Genomic DNA, 22,449 nt, shown 5'->3' on the forward strand with positions numbered 1-22,449 from the left:
GAACATCATCGCCATAATCATCATCACCACCACCACCATCTTTGTCATCTCCATCATCATAATTATCACTATCTCCATCATCGTCATCACCACCATCAACATCATCTTCATCATCATTACCATCATATCATCACCACCATCATCATCATCATCGTAATCGCCATCGATCGTCATCATCACCGCCACCATCATCATCATCATCATCCATCACAACATTCATCACCACCACTAACATCACCAGCAAATGAACAACTACGGCCAGTGAGAGTTTTAATTTTGTTTTATTTTAACACATATTGCACAAAACCTAAGAAATATTACATCGAAAAAGACGAACATAAGTAAAACTAGATATGAAACCAAAGAACAGAAAAGGTTCCCCAAAATCAATATGAAAAATAAAAGAATACTAAAATAGAATAAAATGGCCTTTCAAGAAAGCAGAATCAGTTCAAAGTCTCAATAAAAACAAACAAGGAGTCGGTTTTAAGAATGATTTTCATAGCACGAACTTGGGGGTAACCAAAGTGACATACTTTTGTGAAACAAAAATGTAGCAGAATGCCGAATAATGCTATTTTTTGTAGATAAATGAACTGTATTGACATCACTAAGCTTTTTAGAATAGTTAGAAAAGCTTTTTAGAATAAAATTAGAAAGATTTACATAATCTAAAACTAACATCCACTACCAAACAACACAAGTCTTTATCGAAGTGAACGACAATATTGCACCTAAAGGTTGCTGATTAATCTGTTTGTGATTAGGCAACTATTGCGTACATACTGAAATAAAAGAGTAATGTCTTAAAAAGTTTGTATTGATTGGGGCGGCATAGGGATATTTTGAAGGGGGTCGTGGCAAGCAAACTAAATGTGACGTCAATTTTTCTCAATTTTTTATACTCTTCATACTTCTTTCTTCCTCTTCTCCCTCTTTATTTTCCGGCTCTCACTACTTTAAGAAAAATCACAGAAGACAGTCGCCCCTGTGCCGCGCACAGCCCCCGGGGGGGCCACTTACATTGACGAGTGGATACCATGCGCGACCAAAAAAACACGTAAAAAGGATGTCTTTTTCAAGATAGGGCACGTTACGTACGTAACGTGATAAGGGTGTCAAAAACACAAAAGTATTGAAAAAAGGGTATCTATTTTGCCCGGAAAAATATACGTGTTTAGGGTCAAATGTGCGGGGATGATAAAACAAAATCAAAATGTTTTATAAAGGATGTCCTTTTTGCCCCAACACTACGTGTTTAGAGTCCAATTTGCGCGAGGTGTGGAAGATGGGGCCGTACTTAACCAAAATAATGGTGTCTAAAGGTAAAACCGACGACCGACGGACGCATGACATAAAAATAAAATATATCTGTACTTGTTTAGGGGTTCATTTCAGGGAATACTTGCTAAGAGTATCGTTTTGTTTCCAATACTTGTTAAGGGGTGCATTTTCAGAATATGGAAAATACATCGCTGTACTTGTTTAGGGGCTCAGTTCTGGGAATACTTGCCAATAGTATTTGTTTCCAATACTTGTTAAGGGTAGGGTTTCACACGCCAATACTTGTTAAGGGGTGCATTTTTAGAATATGGAAAATACGTGTTTAGGGTGCTTCTCAAGACCCCGTGGTCGCGCATGGTATCCACTCGTCAATGGAAGTGGCCCCCCCGGGGCACAGCCACGATTAATTTGACCATAAAATCATAGATAATATGAAGATGTAGAAGTCGCGTGAATGAAACAAGTGCTAAAAAAGTACAGGGGTAAAAGTTTACGTACTGACTAATTTTTCAAAATTCAAATTCCAGTTAAAGCTCTGTTTTAACGTCGTTTTGTGAAGACGAATTCGGTGAATCTTCTTTTCCGTCTTTCTGCTTCTCGGCATCATTGCCTCCTTTATTATCATCATCGTTTTTCTTCTCATCCTCTTTCTCATCATCGCTCATTTTGGGGACGACTCTCTCGTAATTATCCGTAGACGTGACTTTTCCCACGTAGAGGAATTTGTTGGGAGTGCCCTCTTTTAATTGGTGGATTTGATCTTCAGAAGCGTGACGCAATAGGTAGTCTTTAATCTTGAATGGGGGCATCCCATTACCCATGTGCATTGCAACCGCACCTGCATCAGAAAGAAAATGAAATAAAATAACGCTTGATGACGTACTTTTGGTAGGCAGAAAAAGATGGGGGCGGGGATATCCATGGTATAACGAATCTCATGTTCCAAAGTGTGTTGGGAACCCCGCCAACCCCCTCTCTTATTCTGCAGCTGATCCTAATATTAACGAAATAATGTGTCTCTTTAATTCACTTTCATTCAATCGACAATCAAAATGTAAAATAAGTTGCAGCAATAAATAACTAATGCACTTGTCAATCCAATTGTTTTAGTTCTTGGTAGAAAGATTTTGAATAAACCTAATTTCATATAATAAAATACAAAAGAACAAGTGGGGATATGACATCATCAGTCCACCTATAATGAATATTCATAAAGACATGCCTAGATCTGTTTCACCGGAAAAATGCAGATCTATAAAATTCAATAACTTCGTTACTGGTATTTGTTATCCGATTTGATCAAAATTTAAGCATTATGCTTTGTGAATTTTACTATTTTTATTGAGATATAAAGATCTCCAGCCTGGACCATCCCTTTAATCGATGAATATTGGAGTAAGAAGGAAATAAACAAAAAGAGAGAAAGGGCTAGAGGAAACACATAAAGAAGGAGGGGAGAAATGAATGAAAGAAAGGCAGATAGAAAGACAAACAGAAAGAAAAAAAGAAATAATGACAGAAAGAACTAAAGAAAGAAATGAAATAGAAAAGGTAAGGAATTACACATACGGGACCAAAAGGAAATAAACAGAAAAGAAATAAAGAAGAAGGAAAGAAAGAAAGAGTGAAATAAGAAGATAAAAGAGAAAAATGATAGAAAAATAAGAAAGAAAGATATAACGGATTAAAGAAAAATAAAATGAAGGAAAGGAAAGGAAAGAAGAAAATAAGAAAAGAGAAAAACGATAGATAAAAATAAAAAATGAAAATAAAATGAGGCATAAAAAGAAGGAAAGAAAGGAAGGGAAAAAAACGAAATAAGAGAAGAAAGAAAGATTGAGAAAAAAAAAGTGATGCCCCTCTCCACAAACCTACCTGTGACATAAGCACTGGCTACACTGGTTCCAGAAAGAGATTCGACATAGGTCTTACTCCCGTGGTAATAGGCTGCCTCGATGCCCATACCAGGAGCTATAATATCAACACAAGAACCTTGGTTGCTAAAATACACCGGGTAGTCCGACCGGGTGGAAGCAGCTACAGTAATAGGCTATGCAAGAAAAAGAAAGGTAGACATTAATATTATAAAAACAATGGTTAAAAAATAATAGTTCATTCAGTGGCGTAATGAGCCAACAATTTTGAGGGGGCGAGATATATGCATATCGGTCAAAATTTTAATGTTGTCATTTTTGTCTCACCTGCATAGCAGAGTGAGACAATAGGCGCCGCTTTTCCGACGGCGACGGTGACGGCGGCGGCGGCGGCGGCGGCGACGGCGGCGGCGACGGCGGCGTCAACACCAAATCTTAACCTGAGGTTAAGTTTTTGAAATGACAGCTTAACTTAGAAAGTATATGGACCTAGTTCATGAAACTTGGCCATAAGGTTAATCAAGTATTACTGAACATCCTGCCTGAGTTTCATGTCACATGACCAAGGTCAAAGGTCATTTAGGGTCAATGAACTTAGACCATGTTGGGGGAATCAACATCAAAATCTTAACCTAAGGTTAAGTTTTTGAAATGTCATCATAACTAAGAAAATATATGGACCTAGTTCATTAAACTTGGACATGAGATTAATCAAGTATTACTGAACATCCTGCTTGAGTTTCACGTCACATGACCAAGGTCAAAGGTCATTTAGGGTCAATGAACTTTGGCCAAATTGGGGGTATCTGTTGAATTACCATCATAACTTTAAAACTTTGGCCAAATTGGGGTATTTGTTGAATTACAGCCATAAATTTGAAAGTGTGTTGGTCTAGTTCATAAAACTTGGACATAATAGTAATCAAGTATCACTGATCATCCTGTGCGAGTTTCAGGTCACATGATCACGGTCAAAGGTCATGTAAGGTCAAAGAACTTTGGCCACGTTGGGGGTATTTGTTGAATTGCCATCATATCTCTATAAGTGTATTGGTCTAGTTCATAAAACGTGGAAATAAGAGTAACCAAGTATCACTGAACATCTTGTGCGAGTTATAGTAGTTTTCAAAATCAGCACTGCTGCTATATTGAATCGCGTGATGCAGGTGAGACGGCCAGAGGCATTCCACTTGTTTATTACAAAAATCCAAGTTTGTGATAGATTTTGACATAATATTCAGAAAATAATATATTTCACCCTTCTCTCTAATTTCCTTTCCGTTCTTTATCTTCTTTTTTTCTTGATCGTGAATTTATTTTATTTTATTTATTTAGTTAGTTTGATTTTATTCATTTGTTCATTTTCATTATTTTTTTTTTTTTTGGGGGGGGGGGGTGGGGGGGGGGGGCGTTGGGGACAAGCGTCCCCATTTATACGCCACTGTTTCTAGTTAGACTATACAAAATTCATCTAATATCCACTTGGTCAAAGACGTTAGGAACTTTTTACAAACAAAATTTCGAAGTAAAAAATAAGAAGACTTGGAATAAGTACAGTGGAAATTAGACAAACTGGACACTTAGAGTAAATGCAAATTAGACTAAATTGGTATATAAGACCAAGTGTTGTGGAGACAAAATTGTAATTAAAACAAATTTATAGTACACTAAGAAGTAGACTAAGAAGTATGACCAACGGCTTGCAGACGCAGATATTGGAATAAATTGATAGTAGACCAAATGGCCCGTATTCTGAAGTCAGGTATAACTTAGACCATGGCCTAACTCTGCTAAAATTATGGGAAGCCAAAAGTATCAAAATTTGTATTAAGTTGTATTTTTCTAATGTTTACTGTGCTCTTTCCTGATTCATCGATGGTGAAGACAATCATCTATTTATACTTCCTAGACAATTATGAATGAATTTAGAGCCAAATGAGCTGAAATATGATATCTCTACCGTTATTGATTTATGTAACAATTGGCTATCCATACTTAAACCACATCTTTAAACCTGAGTTTAAGAATACGGGCCAATGGGTTTAGTCCACGTGGTGTTAGACGAAAAGTAGACCAAGTGCTTGTAGACCAAATGAATTATAAATATCTCTATGTACCAACCATTTTCATCCTTCCTGGTGAGACGTCACAGGCGAGAGAATTATTGTTACCAGCCGGTAGGATCACCATGCACCCCTTGAGGTAGATCCTATGTATGGCATTATCCAGAGAGGGGGAGTCTCCCGTACTCCCTACTCCAATAAGGGCAACCCCGGGCCATTTGTAATTCTCAGACAACCATTGCATGGCTACAAAAACAAACAAATTAATAATAATAATAATATTAATAATAATAATAAATCTGACTTATTTATTTATTTATTTATTCATTCATTTATTTATTTATAATTCATTCGGCACTTAAAACATATTCCAGATTACAAAAAGCAATATCAATCATTACATAAAATGACATAAAATATTATACAAGTACGTGCAATATTTGATAGCAGTTACCCAGTGCATCAGTTGGTGGCTAGGGAAGAGGAGAGCAAACTTAATCACTGTGACCTGATGGTCCCTCCGCCCAACCAACCGATGCACTGGGAAGTATACTTGTATCGTGCCAGAGTGCTCAAGGCGCTATTCAAGAAATTTTGAAGGAAATTAAGAAGAATTGAACAAAAATGTTGTAAGGTTTTTTTTTTTTTTTTTTTTTTTTTAAGAAGTCCATTTTCATTTAATGACTTCGGGAAGGCTATTATTTCTATCATTAATATCATATTATTATTATTTCTATTATCATTATTATTATCATTGTTATTATCATTATTATAATAATTATAATTATCATCACCAACATCATCATCATCATCACCATCATCATCATCATCACCATCATCATCATTATCATAATCACCAACATCATCATCATCATCATCATCATCATTATCATCATCACCATCATCATCATCATCATTATCATAACCACCACCACCACCATCATCATCATCATCATAATAATCATCACCATCATCATCATCACCACCACCATCATCATCATCATCACCTTCATCACCATCGTCATCATCATCATCATCACCATCATCATCATCACCACCAACATCATCATCATTATTATTGCAGCTGACCTTTGACTGCATCTGACATTTTTCCACTGCCCCTACATCTGGTGATTCTCATTCCGTAAATAGAAGCATTCTTGGCCACACCATATTTATTCCCAGCAGCTATCGAGGCCAAGTGAGTTCCATGTCCATTGCAATCACGACCCTAAAACGTTCGATATTTCGAATTGAAAGAATATGTTTTATTCATTTCGTTTAGTGCTCGATGCAATAGGCCCACATACAATAGGTCACAATATAAAGCTATGTCATTTATTTTTATTACAATGACAAGTGGAATCAATTACAGTGGTTTAGGAGCTACCTCACTGAGTTATTTGTAAACCTGAATGAATCAGAATATGTATCTGTGGAGTTCCGCAAGATAGCATTATTGGCCCTATTTATTTCTACTCTTTATGTACACGACAAGGACAAATTATCCTTTTATTCGTTCTATGCTGACGATTCAATTTTTTTTTCAACGTAAGCTGTAATCCACAATCGCCTTAATTTTAACCATGAATACCAAGGAAGGAAAAAATAATTTAAAAATAAACTATCACTGAATTTGCATTTAAAAAACTGCTCCACTGATACGATAAATGACCCAGAACAAGATCCGATGTGATAATTTCTGAGTCAGATTGAGCTCTTCTTTCTGTCATCATGGTCATTGGACCTTATTCCGTGTCGCTTGTTACCCAGAGCAAAGTGTGTTTCCGACGGCCTGAAATCTGGAACAACTTGACCCGGGACTTTTTTTTTTAAAAGAGGCGTATAATTATATCTAGCGTATCTACATTGACTTACGTTGAAATTTTCTCCTCTGTAATCATAAATGTTGCTGGCACGTCCACCAAAGTCCTCGTGCTGGACAAAGATACCGGTCCCAACTATGTAGATGCTTGCACCTTTACCGGCGCTTGCTGTTTAATGAAGAAAGGTGATTATGAAATTAACAAACAAAACACACACAAAAAAACATATTGTCTTCCATTTAGTTTATCTAAAGCAAATTCGAAATGTGTTTTTACGAAATGACTTCTTGCAAAGACCATGTCCAGAAAATTGACTCCATATATAAGCAGGGTTGTTTTGAGGGTTGTTAATTAAACCAATCGGAGTTCATTCAGAACTGATTTGGAAAATCAGTACATGACTTGTAATCAATAAAGATTCATTCACTGGCGTCATGAAATACAGGTTTTAGTGTCGTAGGTTTTACAAAACACCATGTATCTTCCTTGGGCAAACGTTGGTCCTGAAAAGAACCACCCAAACTCGACGTTTCGACAACTGTGTTCTTGTCGTCTTTGGGAGATATACAGGTTTTGTTTTCTCTTTGTCTCTTTAGAAAGTTTAGATGCTTGGTATCTTCATGAATAAAATGGGAGCAGTTACCGTACCGTAATTTCGCAGTTACACCCCACCCCACTCCCAACCGACCTATAATCTATTACGTTATATCCATCGTTTGGAATTTGAGTCGGTTTCATTGGTGTGAATGCGACATAAACTATATATAATATCATTGTACGACCCCTTTCCTGTTTCGCGGTGATAATGAGTTTTCGCAACTACTACGCAGACACCTTCTGGAACGCAGAGAATCTTTTGTCAAAAGCCCTTCGTGACAAAGCAACCTTTGTCGAAAATCGATGAATCAAAACAGCAGTGTCGTCCTGGACTTTGAACAAATGACAAATTTGCAATTTTGGTCCGCCGTCCGAATCTTAGGACGATCTGCTGTCCCAATCCACCAACATTCGACAAAGACCTCTCATCTGTCCGTTATGATTTGACTTGCATTTCAATAGATTTTCCACGTTGCAGAATCCGTCCTGGTTGCAATTTCGAAACTCCCCGTTAACCTAACTATATACAGAGAATATTCCTAAACTAATCATAAATGTCCAAATATCTCTTACGATCTACGGAGAAAACGCCATTAAGAGGAAGATTTCTTTGATCTATGCGATCAAGACCCCACTGATCGGTCGGTGTTCCATCTTTCTTCTTCTTCTTTGGTATATTCTTTGACTTTCCTTTCTTCTTCTTTTCTTTGGTTGACTTGTTCTGGATGTGAAGCCAGCCATCTTGTTCAATGAAAGCTATATCGTCGTATTCACGTATCTAATCAAAAGGATAAATTGGCTTGGTTATTTTATTTCACTTTACTGATTGTGTTACTTCAATTGTTACTCTACTTATGCGTATTTTATTTTGCCTTTCGTTACATTATACTTGCTTACAGGACGCTACAGCATACTGAGAGATATTCTCGTTAGTTCTTAATTTCATTTAAATTAAAAAGTTCACACCAAGTTTCCAAGAATGGATATAGCATTCCCATTTATTTGAATGCAGAGTAAAATACCGATACACATATCCACATACGCATTAGCTGCTATATCCATAGGACCACTATCAAAAAGCTCTATTCGTAAGTGTCACTAATACCCTTTTACATCACTCATCCACTTACTAACCCACTCACTAACCCACTCACTCACTAACTCACTCATTACATCACTACCCACTCACTAACCCACTCACTCACTGACTCATTCACCACTCATCCACTCACTCACTCACTAAATCACTCACTAACTCACTCACTCACTCACTCATTCACCACTCATCCACTCACTCACTCACTAACTCACTCACTCACTCACTCACTCACTCACTCACTCATTACATCACTCACCCACCCACTCACTCACTCACTTACTCACTCACTCACTCACCACTCACTCATTCACCACTCACTCACTGACTCACTGACTCACTCACTCACTCATTCACCACTCATTCACTCACTCACTCACTCACTCACTCACTCACTCATTACATCACTCACCGACTCACTCACTAACTCACTCACTCACTCACTCACTCACTCGATCACCACTCACTCACTCACTCACCACTCACACTAACTAACCCAATTACTCACTCACTTAACTCACTCTTCATTCTTCGTGTAACAATGACATCTCCATTTTTGTTCATTTTATATCTTCATCGGATGTTGAAATCGATGCCGTCATACCGTCACCAGGGACGACGAGTTTCAACATCCAAATATCAGGAAGGCAAGAATTGTGTACAACATTACTAGTCAAACTAATTTTAAAGTTCACCTACCGCATTCAGGGCGGCTTCATTCATCTGGACGAAAAGGAACTTCAATCCTGTCTCAATCTTCCACAGGACTTCATATTCAAAAGTATCATTGTTTGCAGTTAACTCTGACACTTTCTCCTCGAATTCGTCAACATGTTTGTTGTGCTAAGTACGAAAAATTGAAGAAAAAAGAGCTAAGAATAAAAAGGGACTTCTGCACCCAGAAGGAAAAACCAGTTCCACCGGACCAGTTAGACCAGTAGAATTTTAACTGGTAACTCTGGAAATTGGAACATCGGTTTACTGGTCTAACTGGTCATACTGGTCCAGTTAAAATTTTACTGGTCCAGTTAAAAGTTAAACTGGTCTTGAATTGCTGGAATTTTATACTGGTCTTGTGTTTCTGGTGGTTGTTACTGGTCTCACTGGTCTTCATACTGGTATCCAATTCAAGCTGGTCTTTACTGGTATTTTTTACTGGTCCTCGAAATGGTCGAACTGGTCCTCGTACTGGTGTTACTGGATCAATTAATTACATGCATTTGGTTTGTTATATACCATAGTAAGTGAAATGTGATGGAAAAGATGGTTAGTAAATTAATCTTTCTGCTGTTATTTTAAATGTGATGTATGAAATTACAAATTTTCAATGTGAATTAGTTCACACACTTATTTGGAAAGTTTTCAAACAACAATGAGTGCCATTGCAAGGATATTCCATTCTAAATCCTGATTTTTCTTTTTAAAATAGGGAATATGCAAATGAGGTAAACCACGTGATCAGCATCATCAGAATTACTGGTATTACTGGTCTTGACCAGTTCAATTTCAAACAATGAAGTACTTTAGACCAGTTGACAATATCAGAGGAATATATCTTGCTTTGCTTTTAATCATAATCAAAGGAAAAAATTATTTTAATGATAATTTTAAAGGGGAATCCAACCCAAATAAAAACTTGTTTTTATAAGAAAAAGAAAAATCAGACAAGTTGATAGGTGAAAGTTTGAACAATATTGGACAAAGAACAAGAAAATTATGATTTTTTAAAAGTTGTAAATATTGGTAATCACTATACCCATGGAGACTTCAAATTGGCCGCATATGGGATGTCATAGTGATGTAAGGCAAGGACTACTCTTCCATGTACTCCAATACATATTGTGGCTAAAATGTCATTTTCCCAAAAAAATTTATTTCAAATTATATTTTTCTTTCATGAGGACATAAAACAATATACTACCTGGATTATATTTAGATTACTGCCCCAGGGGAATGGGTACTTAGGAGAAAACCACAAATCCCTGATGATAAAGTACATGGCCTATGAGAAAGTTGTCCTTGCCCCTTGTCATAATTTACTTACCCAGTTGCCAATTTGAAATCTACATACTATTAGTGATCTCAATTTAAAAGCAGCTATAACTTTCTTATTCCTTGTCCGATTTCTTTCAAACTTTCGCCATTCTGTTTAATTTATTTTTCTCCTTCCCAACACAACATTTTATAGCAAAGGCTGGATTCCCCTTTAATACTTGACAATTATGATAATATTAATAATACTAATTACAATATCAATAACAATGATAACAGTTATAAGAATGATAACAACAATGATCATAATCATAATGATAATAATTATTATAATTATAAGAAGAATGATGATAACAATGATAACGATAATAACTTTCTCTGAATTGCAAGATTCATTTTCAATAATTCGTCAAATGATCTGACTTGAAATAAAGTCATTATTTATTGGACCAGAAACACCAGTTTGATGAAAAACAATTTAACTGGTATTACTAATTGCTTCAACTGGAATGCAATTGTTGGAACTGGTCTCCAGTTGATTTTTACTGGTCCAGTTAAAAATCAACTGGCCCAGTAAAAATATACTGGAAACCAGTAAAATTCTACTGGAAACCAGTAAAAAAATTTACTGGTCTTACTGGTTTTTCCTTCTGGGCAGAGAGGGAGAATGAAGTGGATTTAAAGACATAATAAAAGAGGAAGCGGGTCGGAGACTGCAATTTCAAGGGTAAATGTATGTTTCAATTAAGTCTTTTTGATGTATGCCGAATGAAATGCTTGTAAATAGTGATTGCGAAGTATGATCTGGAACAAAATGTTGGAATAATAAACCAAATAATATTGAAAATATGCCGACTTTATAATAGATATCTATATACTGATAAATAGTCAACTATCGGGTTGTTTGTTTTACCTTACCTATTTTGATGGTGGCATTTGTTTCTTCTAATATACAGCTCAGTAATTGTACAGCAATAATTTCGGGCACTAGCCTGTGATAGGCCCTTAAACTTTGATAGTTCCCTCATACTCTACTCAAGTTCTTTCTATTGTGTAAATATCGACGACTTGTATTTCCATACTTGTAATGTAGATTCCGTTTGTATTTTGATCTCTTTATAGAAATTATGAAAAAAAAAGGAATTGACTGAATTTGAGGTCAAACTTTGTTCTTACCTCCAAGGCGATTATATACTGGTTGCCATCCTCCACCGGGTCGACGGCCTCATGAAGCTTCACCAGTCCATGTGCGCTCCCGACATCGAGCACGAAGATAAGTAATAATGCGCAAAATAACATGGTGATCTCAACAACGACCACGAAAAACAAAGTCAAGATCGACCACAAGAATCTTATAATGGTCTATTGCGTAATCAAATAAGGAAGACACGTTAGACACACGTGGGTCCTGATCGCAGTAAAAGACCAATTTCGTCACACGAGGATTAGACAATCTTATTTTGACTAGCTCGTTTTCTCAACTGAAAAGCCAACTTCTTCATCTTCCAGTTACTATTTCAATGACGTGTCCCACACCTCTCCTTCCATGTGCCGATATGCGATTGGCTTTTGTTTTATTTAAAAAAAAACTGTAGTATTTGTGTCTATTCTGCTACACTCAATTTCTTAATCATTTCTTCTTTATGAACCCTGAACCCTGACGCACGGGAATAATACCAGGTGCGATGTCTTAAGTCAATACAAAATGATAATACAGTGTACTGATTCCAAAAGGACACGTGGACTGTTAGGCCTATATGCTCCACGATCTACATATATCTTATTCTTTCTCAAATTGTACTGGAGATATTTTACTCCTTCAGAAATGTCAATGTGAAAACGATATTATGAATCGTTTTAAAACGTTCTCCAAATCCGTCTCGAGCCGAGATGGGTGAATGGATGGTTTGGAGAATGTGACACGAGTTTTGGATCAGCCGAACAACTAAGGGAAGACAAAGAAGGGAAATGGAACGAGAGAGAGAGAGAGAGAGAGAGAGACCGAAAGAAAGTGTGTGTTGTAAAATAAGTGCCATAAATATAGTGAGATATCAGACAACCATGATATGATAAAAAGTGCGGCAAACTCTTTTTTTGTTATTGAAATCGTCGTATATGTTCGAATAATGGCGGTGTGTTCAATATTCAGCTCTTAAAGTGGAATAATAATGTGTTTGATAACTTATAAAAAAGATAAACAACACGATTACCAATTCTAAATTCGACTGAACTATTGCATGACTACATCCAATACCTTATATTTGATTAGATTTTTTTATTTCCACATTCCAAAGTATTTATTTCCACAATAACAAAGTATAATCATTTTTCAACGTAACATAACAGAAAACAAAATGGTTAACATATGCATACATGCATACTCTATTTAAGATGTAAAAATACTTGAAAAAAAAATTTAATTATTGAAACATGAGCAGAATAAAATAATATATAACGACATGCATATGATATGTGGGAGACCGCCATCTTAAGCTTGGAGCTTGGAACTGGCGGCCACGAAAGGAAACGGGAAAGCAAACCAGACTAAAGTGCAATGAAAGAGACTTATCTTTATTGCAGCAGTAAATGATACGAATATAACGAAAGTTAGCAGAGTTTCGTGTTAGATAAGAATGGATGATGATTAATGGGACATAAGTATGAATATTTATTCATTATAAACACTTTGGATAAATGGCTTCATGAGATTATTTAGCAACAGACTGACACAGTGAATAGGTCGCCCTTTTTAGGTGAAGCTGCAACCACGCGCACAGATAAACCGTGGGGGTTTGGATTATGGTAAAAGAGGCAGGGACCTAGTAATGTGCCCTGTGGTACTCAAACATACTGCTATCAATTTAATTTTCAAGTTTGATTTATATAATTTCAACTCAACATCAAAGTCATTTTTACATAGTGAACAGGATGACATCATATATACAAGTGAATATCTAAAATACGCAATCCAGCAATTAATACACACAAAAATCCATATTATATGTGGTGAGCTGTATGATAATGGTATGTATCAAAGGATAGCAAACAATACAATTTAAAGTAATAACAACCACATGATTATCCAAAAAGTAACTAAATAGGTTGAAAATATCAAAAAGTACTGGTTTAGATATGATACCTGCAAGATTTTTAAAAGATGGGGCAAGAAATTTGTACAAACCTTTGAATTATGTTATTAATTTATCTCTTATGTCTTCTACCTTTCCTGATGATATGAAATTTGCAAAAGTTACCCCGCTACATAAAAAGAAAGATAAAACTGACGTTAGTAATTATAGGCCAATAAGTGTATTAAGTGTAGTGTCGAAGATTTTGGAAAAATCTGTTCATGCTCAAGTGGAGAAATACTTCCAAGAAACCAACCTAATATATAAATTTCAGTCCGGCTTTCGTAACGGATATTCCACTGAAACTTGTTTAATACATTTAACAGATTTTATCAGGAATGAAATTTCACATGGGCGCATGGTTGGAATGGTTCTCCTAGACTTACAAAAAGCCTTTGATACTGTAAATCATAGCATACTTTTAAAGAAATTAGAAGTGATGGGTTTAGACTCTGCATGTGTGACATGGTTTAGATCATATTTATCTAACCGTCATCAGGTAGTTACCATGCAGACGGTTCTTTCTGATTCACTGCCTATTAAATGCGGAGTCCCTCAAGGAAGCATTTTAGGCCCCATTCTTTTTATGTCTTACATCAATGATATGTGTACTTGTATTAACGAATCTAAATTAATTTTATATGCTGATGATAGTGTCTTGCTATATTCGGATACAAATCCCAAGATAATTGATAAAAACTTAGTGCTGATTTGGCTAATTGCATCGAATGGATGTCTGACAACAAGCTTAGTTTACACGTTGGGAAAACGGAAAGCATTTTATTTTGTTCTAAACGAAAGTTAAGATATACACACGATTTCAAGGTTTCATATAATAATCAGGTAATTGAAAGAAAAGATTCAGTAAGATATTTGGGAATTAATTTAACAAGTAACCTATCATGGACGGGTTTGGTAGACTCAATCGCCAAAAAGGCTAATTCACGCTTGAAATTTTTGTATAGATATCAAACCTGTTTGAATATGAAGTCTAGACGTATTTTATGCTTTGCGTTAATACAATGTTTATTCGACTATGCTAATGCGGTTTGGTACGGTAGTCTGGGTGTTACGGATAAGAAAAAGCTAAGAATAATTCAAAATAAAATTGTGAAATATATAAATGTTTTAGGACCAAGAGCACATGTCGGATATAATGAACTTGAAAAGGCAGGATTGCTTCATGTAGATCACAGGTCACAACAATTAGTATTACACCACGTGCATAAAATATTATATTCGGATAAATTAGATCATTATATAGCAAATAATTTCACCCGGGTATCAAATATCCATAGGTACGATACTCGAAATAGTAATTTTAATTTCGTATTACCAAAACGTGAAGGACATATTGGAAACACTTTTTATTTTAATGGCATCCAATCTTGGAATGCTCTTAAATTCTTTTGTCAATTTAAGAGTGCATTAAAAAATCACCTAAAACTGGAAGCTGCCCGAGAACAGCATTACCAGTAAAATAACACATTTTGTACAGTTGGTTTCTAGTATTGTAGATAATGTATACATTAGGGTATGTTAAAATATAATCTTGTTTCACATATTAGGAAGATTATTGTTTGCTTCAGATGTTTGCAAATTATATGACTGATGGATATGTTTGTATGTATTTTATTTTTTTCCCCAATATTCCAGTACTTGTCGTAGTTTATACTTTTTGTTACAATATGTTAATGTTTTATACTAACTATAGGACCCCATTGGAAATAAGCCTTTCGGCTTTCATGGGCTATCCTGTCAAGGTATTTCCTCAATTTCATTGTAATCTCCTGTGATATTCTTGACGAATAAAATCAATCAATCAATCATATTGATGGGAGGTATAAACATACCATCTAATATTCTATTAAACAAATCTGGATAATGAACTTACTGAACCTCTGAATAAGAAATTGTTTTTCATTGCACATAATGATTGATTTCTTGAAAATATTGGAATAGCTCGACTGACGGTATACTTAATTCAATACAGAAAAAAGAAGAAAAGGATTCTATTCAACAGAAAATACAACAGTATATCATGTAGATCGTGGATATCTTGGAAAATTACATTGTAATCATAGTCAGTACATGAAAACTGTTCCAACTAAATAATCATAATAGCAATCAGTTGTGTTTTTTGTGTATAACACAATTAGCTAAACATGTCTCTGTGCTCTTATCTGAAACACGTGCAAATTAAGAAGTAAAATTATAAAATAAGTGAAGACTGGCCACCGAGTTTATTCCAAATCAAACAATTACTTTCATTTTTTGTGGTCTTTTTTAGAAGTCTTAAACTTATCTAACTTATGTATATTTGTCATATGATGCAATTTAACGCAATTACCATGTTAAGTTTTCAAAAAAATCATTCAGCAAATCTCTGTCCAATCAGTATTACAGAATAAAACTTAAATCTGCCCATAAGGCGATTTAAGCACCAATCAATATTAGCATAAATCATGAATCGACTTATGCAAGTATGGAAATATACATGCAAATATTTATCAATTCAACTTATCAAAGTCATCATGGCCCATTTAATGTAAGTATTAATATTTCAACGACAAATTGCTCAATTTCATCCTACTGTATACACAGTTAATCCTCATAAATAGGTATTCGACTTTTTCTAGAATCTTCACTTGGCAACATAAGACTTGGTGTCGAACTATGGAATATAAGAAATTCTCTTTTTCTGTCAAAGTAGTGTTTTGGCATTTTTGAATTGCATTTTAAGAAAGAAAAGTAATAGACTTGTATATTGTGACTACTCAAATAATGATAAAAATACAGCAGACTTAGCCACTTGTAGAATAGGATTGACCTAAAGTAATTGTCTCAATAGGGATGTCATAGTGCCTATTGACCTAATAAACGGAGTATTTAATGCAAGCCGCATCATTTTCACCATTCGCGTGTACATCAAAATAGAAACTTAATCTTGAAAAATGCATATAGGATCGAAATTTGGATTAAAAACTCAAGATGATTGTCATAAAAATTTCACAAAATTTGCTTTCGGGGATAGAGAAAGAGAAAATGAATACCAAAAGTGAAAAGAGAATTTAGTCGGCATGCTTCCTTCTACCCCACCCCTGCAGAATTACTCCTTGTGACCACATGGGGATCGGGAAGAAACTTATACATAAGTTCCATTATGTATTAACAAAACATTAAAATGATTTTCTTTCGGCAATTTCCCCCCTGATTACGGTCATGAAAAAAATTGTCCATTTTAACTTGTTTAATATTAACATATTAAGTGGAAATATAAGACATTCAGAGAGAGAGTGAGGGGGGAGAACAGAGTGGTCTATTGCACAATCCACTTGTCTGAATGTTTAAAATTAAAGGAATTCGGCCTACATAAGATCAAATAAATCAATATTGATAACTAAATATTTAAGTTAGTTTGGGGGAAACAGATGAATAGATCAATAAATCAGTAATGAACAAACAAATCAACGAACAAATCAACAATTTAAGCAAACAACATATGGGTCGGGATGAAAATTTCACAACAGAATTGCGTTGAGAGTGACACATTAGGAAATTTTCGCTCCACGTCGCACGACGGATTCAAGAACATAGAAAATGCATTACCAAATGCCCTGCATGACAAAGAAGAACTAATAAGTCTTTGTCGAAAATCGGTGAATCGTCGTGGTCTTTGGACAAACGACAAATTTGCAATTTTTCGACAGCTCTGAACTTAGGACGAAACTGCTGTTCCGGTTCGGCAATTTTTGACAAAGCCCCCCCCCCCCCGTTGTATTTGTCATTTGACGGGCATTTTCAATCTTTCAACGCTTCTTATGTGTTCTTTGATGTCTTCTACATTTTTAAAATTATTGCACTCATGCAAAGATCACTCTGCGACCTGCAATTCAAATTCAGTGTTCACTCGGCCATGTCTTGTAACGCCATACATGAGAAATTAATTCGATCTGAGAGTCCCGCAAATCATAGACTATGAGCATCCCCTGGAGGATTTTCAATGCTCCCTCGTCCCTCCATATTTTTCTTTGAGGACTAAATATAGCCCCAGCCCCATCGAAACCAGGAATCTCTGACGGTTGCACCCCGATCTTCTGCAGACATATCCCAATGAAAACATCCTCCCATGGGAATATATCAATTTCTTTGGAAGTTCTGAATAGTTTCATTGCAACGTCCATCGTCATGATGTAGCTCTTCCCTTGAGGATAAGGTGGATAGGTCGGTTCTGGGTACACGTCTTCTGGTACATACCATTTCTTTCGGGAATTGCGGTAAGGTGCTGCACCTTTTGTGAGGATCCCACCGATGAGGGCGTCGGAGGCGTTGACTGTTTTCAGGTAGGCCATGAGGTCGACGACGTTCACGGCTACGTCGTCATCGACCTTCATGACGAACTTGGCTTTGGGGCACGTCTGCGTGCTCCACTTCAGTCCCATGATTGTCTTGAGCGTGAGGTTGACGTACGAATCCTGGAAGTTCTCTTGAAGGATGTCCCTGTTCTGTTCCGCCTCGTCGTCGATGTAATGCTGAACGACCTTGTCATCGGTAGCACCAAGGAGAAATATCATCTTCATGTCGAGGTGTTCTCTCTTTGCTTGCGCCATCCATGTACGACGAATGACTCTGCGATTCGAATAATGAGTAGGGCTTGTCAAGATGAAGACAAACAATGTCACATCTGCATAGTCGCCTTTGTAATCAAGGCAGTTTGTATGCGGAGTGATGAGATAGTTGTAGCTATGGTTGTCTAAATGTGGCCGCCACTTAATCTTCCTGAGAACACTCCTATCAGGATCCCCAAAACCTCTTGCAAATCGCAATGTTCGTTTCGACACTTCCTCGAAATACCTGCGACTGGCGTCCCTATCCTTACTGTCGCGCCGTTTGACACCAGGAAACACTTTGGCTAATACCTTCCAAGGTTTCTTCTCAAGAATCTCCTCGGCATCTTTAGTGTTACCGTCGATAAAGTGCTGCTTGAACTGTTCAATCAGATCAGTGTTTTTGTATTTCTTTGATAGGAAAGTATTCTTATGAGCTACCGGTCTTTCCCGTGTTTCCACGGGTCTCAACAAAACCTTGTTGTTGTCTTCTGCGTATTCCTCAGCAGCAGATGCTTCAGATGAATAAGTTGCACTGGAGGTAATTAAGCTGGTTAAGTTCCTACTCTCGGTAAAGTTTCGATATTTATCCGAATCTTCCACGTTTGTATCAATCTTTGACGATGAATTACCTGTTAATTGTACTGGCCTGAGTTTTGGTTTTCGCAGAAAGAGCTGTCTGTTTTCAGTGAAGTTTTGATCATGATATTTCGCAACATCTTTGGTGTCTGTGTTTTTCTTTGGTAGTATTTCTCTCTTTGAACTAATTCTTAAGGGCCTTACTCTGGGATTTCGCATAAATCTTTCCTTGCTACGCAAGCCGTCTTGGCCTCCAGTTGTATTTAGATTTCCTTTACCGTATATTTCCCCTTCTCGATCCCTAGTCCTATTTCTCGAGATTGACTTTCGAGTAGTCGCCAGGATGTTGCGGTTCATCGTGGTTACTGCACGATAAGCAAGATCCGTAGTCGATCGACCAGAAGTAAAGCGACCATCACTTTCATTACGACTTCCGGTTGTTCTCTGCAACGTCACTGACTGACGCGTCGTTTTCGTTGCCGTCATCAGGTTATGCGTCGTTTTGTCGTACGTGCTCTGAACTAACCGTGTCTTTTTCGCGAAGTAATCTTCAGTCGAGACGAAGCAAGAAAGCACAAGAAAGAGCCCCATGACAGTGAACAGGATATAAAATGTTCGCCTCAGGGATTTTAGATTCATGATTTCCATGGCGCCGATTTAACATTACAGGTGCCCTTTCAAAACAATGCTTTATCAGTTCTTTGTAGTCACGCTGCTATAGACTGGAAAATGGATGAACCACGTTTTCTAAATGATACAACCTTTTCCATCGAAGCAATTTAATCGATTTTTTATAAGAAAGATATTGATTTCTTGTTGGACCAGAGCAATCATTTATCAATTAGGGAAGGTCCGGACTGAGTTGTCCCATGACGATCTGTATGAACTCCTTTTATCCGAACTCAATTTCACAGAGGCTGCGGCGAAGGGTATTCTGGAGATGAAACAAAAAAAATGAATCAAATTAAATAAGTTATATTATTGAAACCATCATACGAATCGGTTATCCAAATTTAGAGGAGCGACGTTCAGATGTGACTGTTTCTAACAAATTCATTTAATATTAAAAAAGTAGATTCATCGGTTTTTATTAAATTCCTTACATTTCTTACGAAATGTGTGTCTTACACATGACTCAATAATTCGATGTTAAAGACAACACAAACGACTACAGTTTATACCAACAATTTATATGCTAAGATAGGACTCAGTTTCAGTGGCGTACCTAGGATTTTCCACAGGGGGGGCAAAACCGTCCGCCAAAAAATTTGACAAGCAAAAAAAAAAAAAAAAAAAAAAAAAAAAAAAAAAAAAAAAAAAGGTCTTCAAGCTCGTCAGGGGGGCATTGAAGGTCTTAAAGCTCGTCAGGGGGGGGGGCAAAAAATGTTTTTCAAGCCCGTCAGGGGGGGGCAAAGATACGTTTTTGCATGGGTTGTGACTCGTCAGGGGGGGCAGAGTGCCCCCCCCCCGTAGGTACGCTAGTGCTCAGTTTTCTTTAACATTGAACATAATGTTAAATATGACAACTGTCTTTTTGTAGGTTTTGTTAGTGAACGAAGTGTTGCCTATCGTGACTGAATGATGCCAGTGTAACCATTAACGTCACCCAAATTACAAGGACATTCGCACATCCCATTACAGAAATAAAGATAACTTTATGAAGACAATGTAATAAATTGCATCTATGATGTAATAGGCATAAATGGAAAAATAAATAAATGTTTGACAAAATACTTTCATAGTGAGGAATACGTACCATTCGTCAAGATCAACGTCTGAGATATTTCCAGCTCCGAAGGTAGATTGAGTGGTTTTTTTCTTGATCAATGAAGGCGACTACAAACGAATTCCTTTATGAATTATTTCCATCTATATCACTCAGCAATTGAAATTGTCATCGATATAAAAATGAATCCATCTATCGGCTTGAACTGGACCACGTTGATAAATAATTAGGTGTCCAGTTTGGTACCATTCACTAGTTTAATAAGCTAAAATTACCAACCCCAAGGGCATACGTGGAGATGTGGAATTCAGAAGCGATGTTGCAAACTCAGGTCGTTTCGAAATCTAGAAAGGTGACGAATGTTCACAACTGCACTTTATCTGATAAAAAGTCATCTAACAGCATCGCGTGATACAATCACATCTTCTGAAGCAGCAGAACATTAATATATCCCGGTTATAGGGCCATTATGACGTAGACATAGCAATTGAATAATGTTGTGGAATGGTGGTTATTAAAAACTATCCTACGTGTATAGTGGATGTAGCTTCGTCTACTGACCCGCCAAGAGAGAGTCATTACGTAAGATGCATGCATGGTTGTCATTACAAAAGCCTTTGTTGACGAGTCGTGTACACTGATTTTATTTACATTTTTGCTTCTTATAATTGTCTCCCTTCCCAGGGTGAGAGGGGGACAAAAGGAAGACGTAGTACTAGTGTTCCTCGCTTGAAAGAAAGTGGTTTTAAATATAGGGGTAAATTCAAATTGGAGTTGGTATGGGTTCGGACGTTCGTTGTTCAGAAAACACACAGCAAGGTTTCCTGTCATAGTCAAACAAGCAAGAAGTCGTTTCATAATAATGACGTAGCATTTTATTTTTAAACATTAGAGGTATGTTCATGAATTGATGTTATTCTGTTCTTTCTGGCCATTGCCGAAATTCTTTGTCATTCTTAAATTTTAAAAACGCATTTGTAATTTTGATTTGAATTGAAGGTCTAATACCTCGGAGTCATGGTCAACCAGTATAACCACATAAATTTATGTTTTAATTATTACAATCGTTTTGCATGGAGAAACGGGAAAATATGCTAAAATTAGTACCTGAAATACTTAACATGATAAATTTTACTGCAGGGGCAGCGGAAGCATATACAAAAGGATCGTATTCACATTCATATACCGGTATTCGTACATACACATACATACATACATGATATAAAATAAAACGATTCCGCAGTTAATGCGTATTTTTGTATATATATTTATATATATATATATATATTCACTTGATAAAGACGGTATGTACTCGTCGAAAATTTATGGACTTCAATAAATTTTGTTGGATTAAAGTATGAAAGTTTCAACCTTGTTTCTCTTAATATTACTCCAGCACGTGGAATATCTACCGAATATATATATATATGTTATATATTATGAGTGTTGTGCAGACGGAATCTAAACGGCATTTTAAAATTATCTTAGGGCACACGAAAGCATGATGACGGGTATAGGGACATGTTTCGGATTTTTGTCATATTCATCAGCAGAAGTCTAATGAGCCACAAATTAAATGGGGCCAGACATGACGTATAGGACAGAATTTCAACAACAAAAAAAAGCCGTCAGCGAGCGAAGCAAGCAAGCAAAATTTTGATTTGTTTAGTACTAAAA

General features: G+C 36.4%; 2 protein-coding genes across 2 annotated transcripts; both read right to left on the bottom strand.

Moving 5' to 3' along the window:
- Nucleotides 1-1,684: 1,684 nt before the first annotated feature.
- LOC135156147 (extracellular serine proteinase-like) lies at nt 1,685-12,900 on the bottom strand. Its single transcript, XM_064107618.1, has 8 exons — nt 11,909-12,900; nt 9,440-9,583; nt 8,218-8,422; nt 7,100-7,215; nt 6,311-6,452; nt 5,280-5,467; nt 3,160-3,334; nt 1,685-2,122 (listed from the first exon to the last, which is right to left on the bottom strand). The coding sequence occupies exons 1-8, from the start codon at nt 12,029-12,031 to the stop codon at nt 1,812-1,814; spliced, it is 1,404 nt and encodes a 467-aa protein (XP_063963688.1). The 5' UTR covers nt 12,032-12,900; the 3' UTR covers nt 1,685-1,811.
- A 101-nt stretch (nt 12,901-13,001) lies between these two features.
- Nucleotides 13,002-21,391, bottom strand: LOC135156146 (uncharacterized). Its single transcript, XM_064107617.1, has 2 exons — nt 20,803-21,391; nt 13,002-19,980 (listed from the first exon to the last, which is right to left on the bottom strand). The coding sequence occupies exon 2, from the start codon at nt 19,692-19,694 to the stop codon at nt 17,760-17,762; it is 1,935 nt and encodes a 644-aa protein (XP_063963687.1). The 5' UTR covers nt 19,695-19,980; nt 20,803-21,391; the 3' UTR covers nt 13,002-17,759.
- Between the last annotated feature and the right edge of the window lie 1,058 nt (nt 21,392-22,449).

The sequence above is a fragment of the Lytechinus pictus genome, chromosome 12 (genome assembly GCF_037042905.1).
Source record: "Lytechinus pictus isolate F3 Inbred chromosome 12, Lp3.0, whole genome shotgun sequence".
Lineage (NCBI taxonomy): Eukaryota > Metazoa > Echinodermata > Echinoidea > Temnopleuroida > Toxopneustidae > Lytechinus > Lytechinus pictus.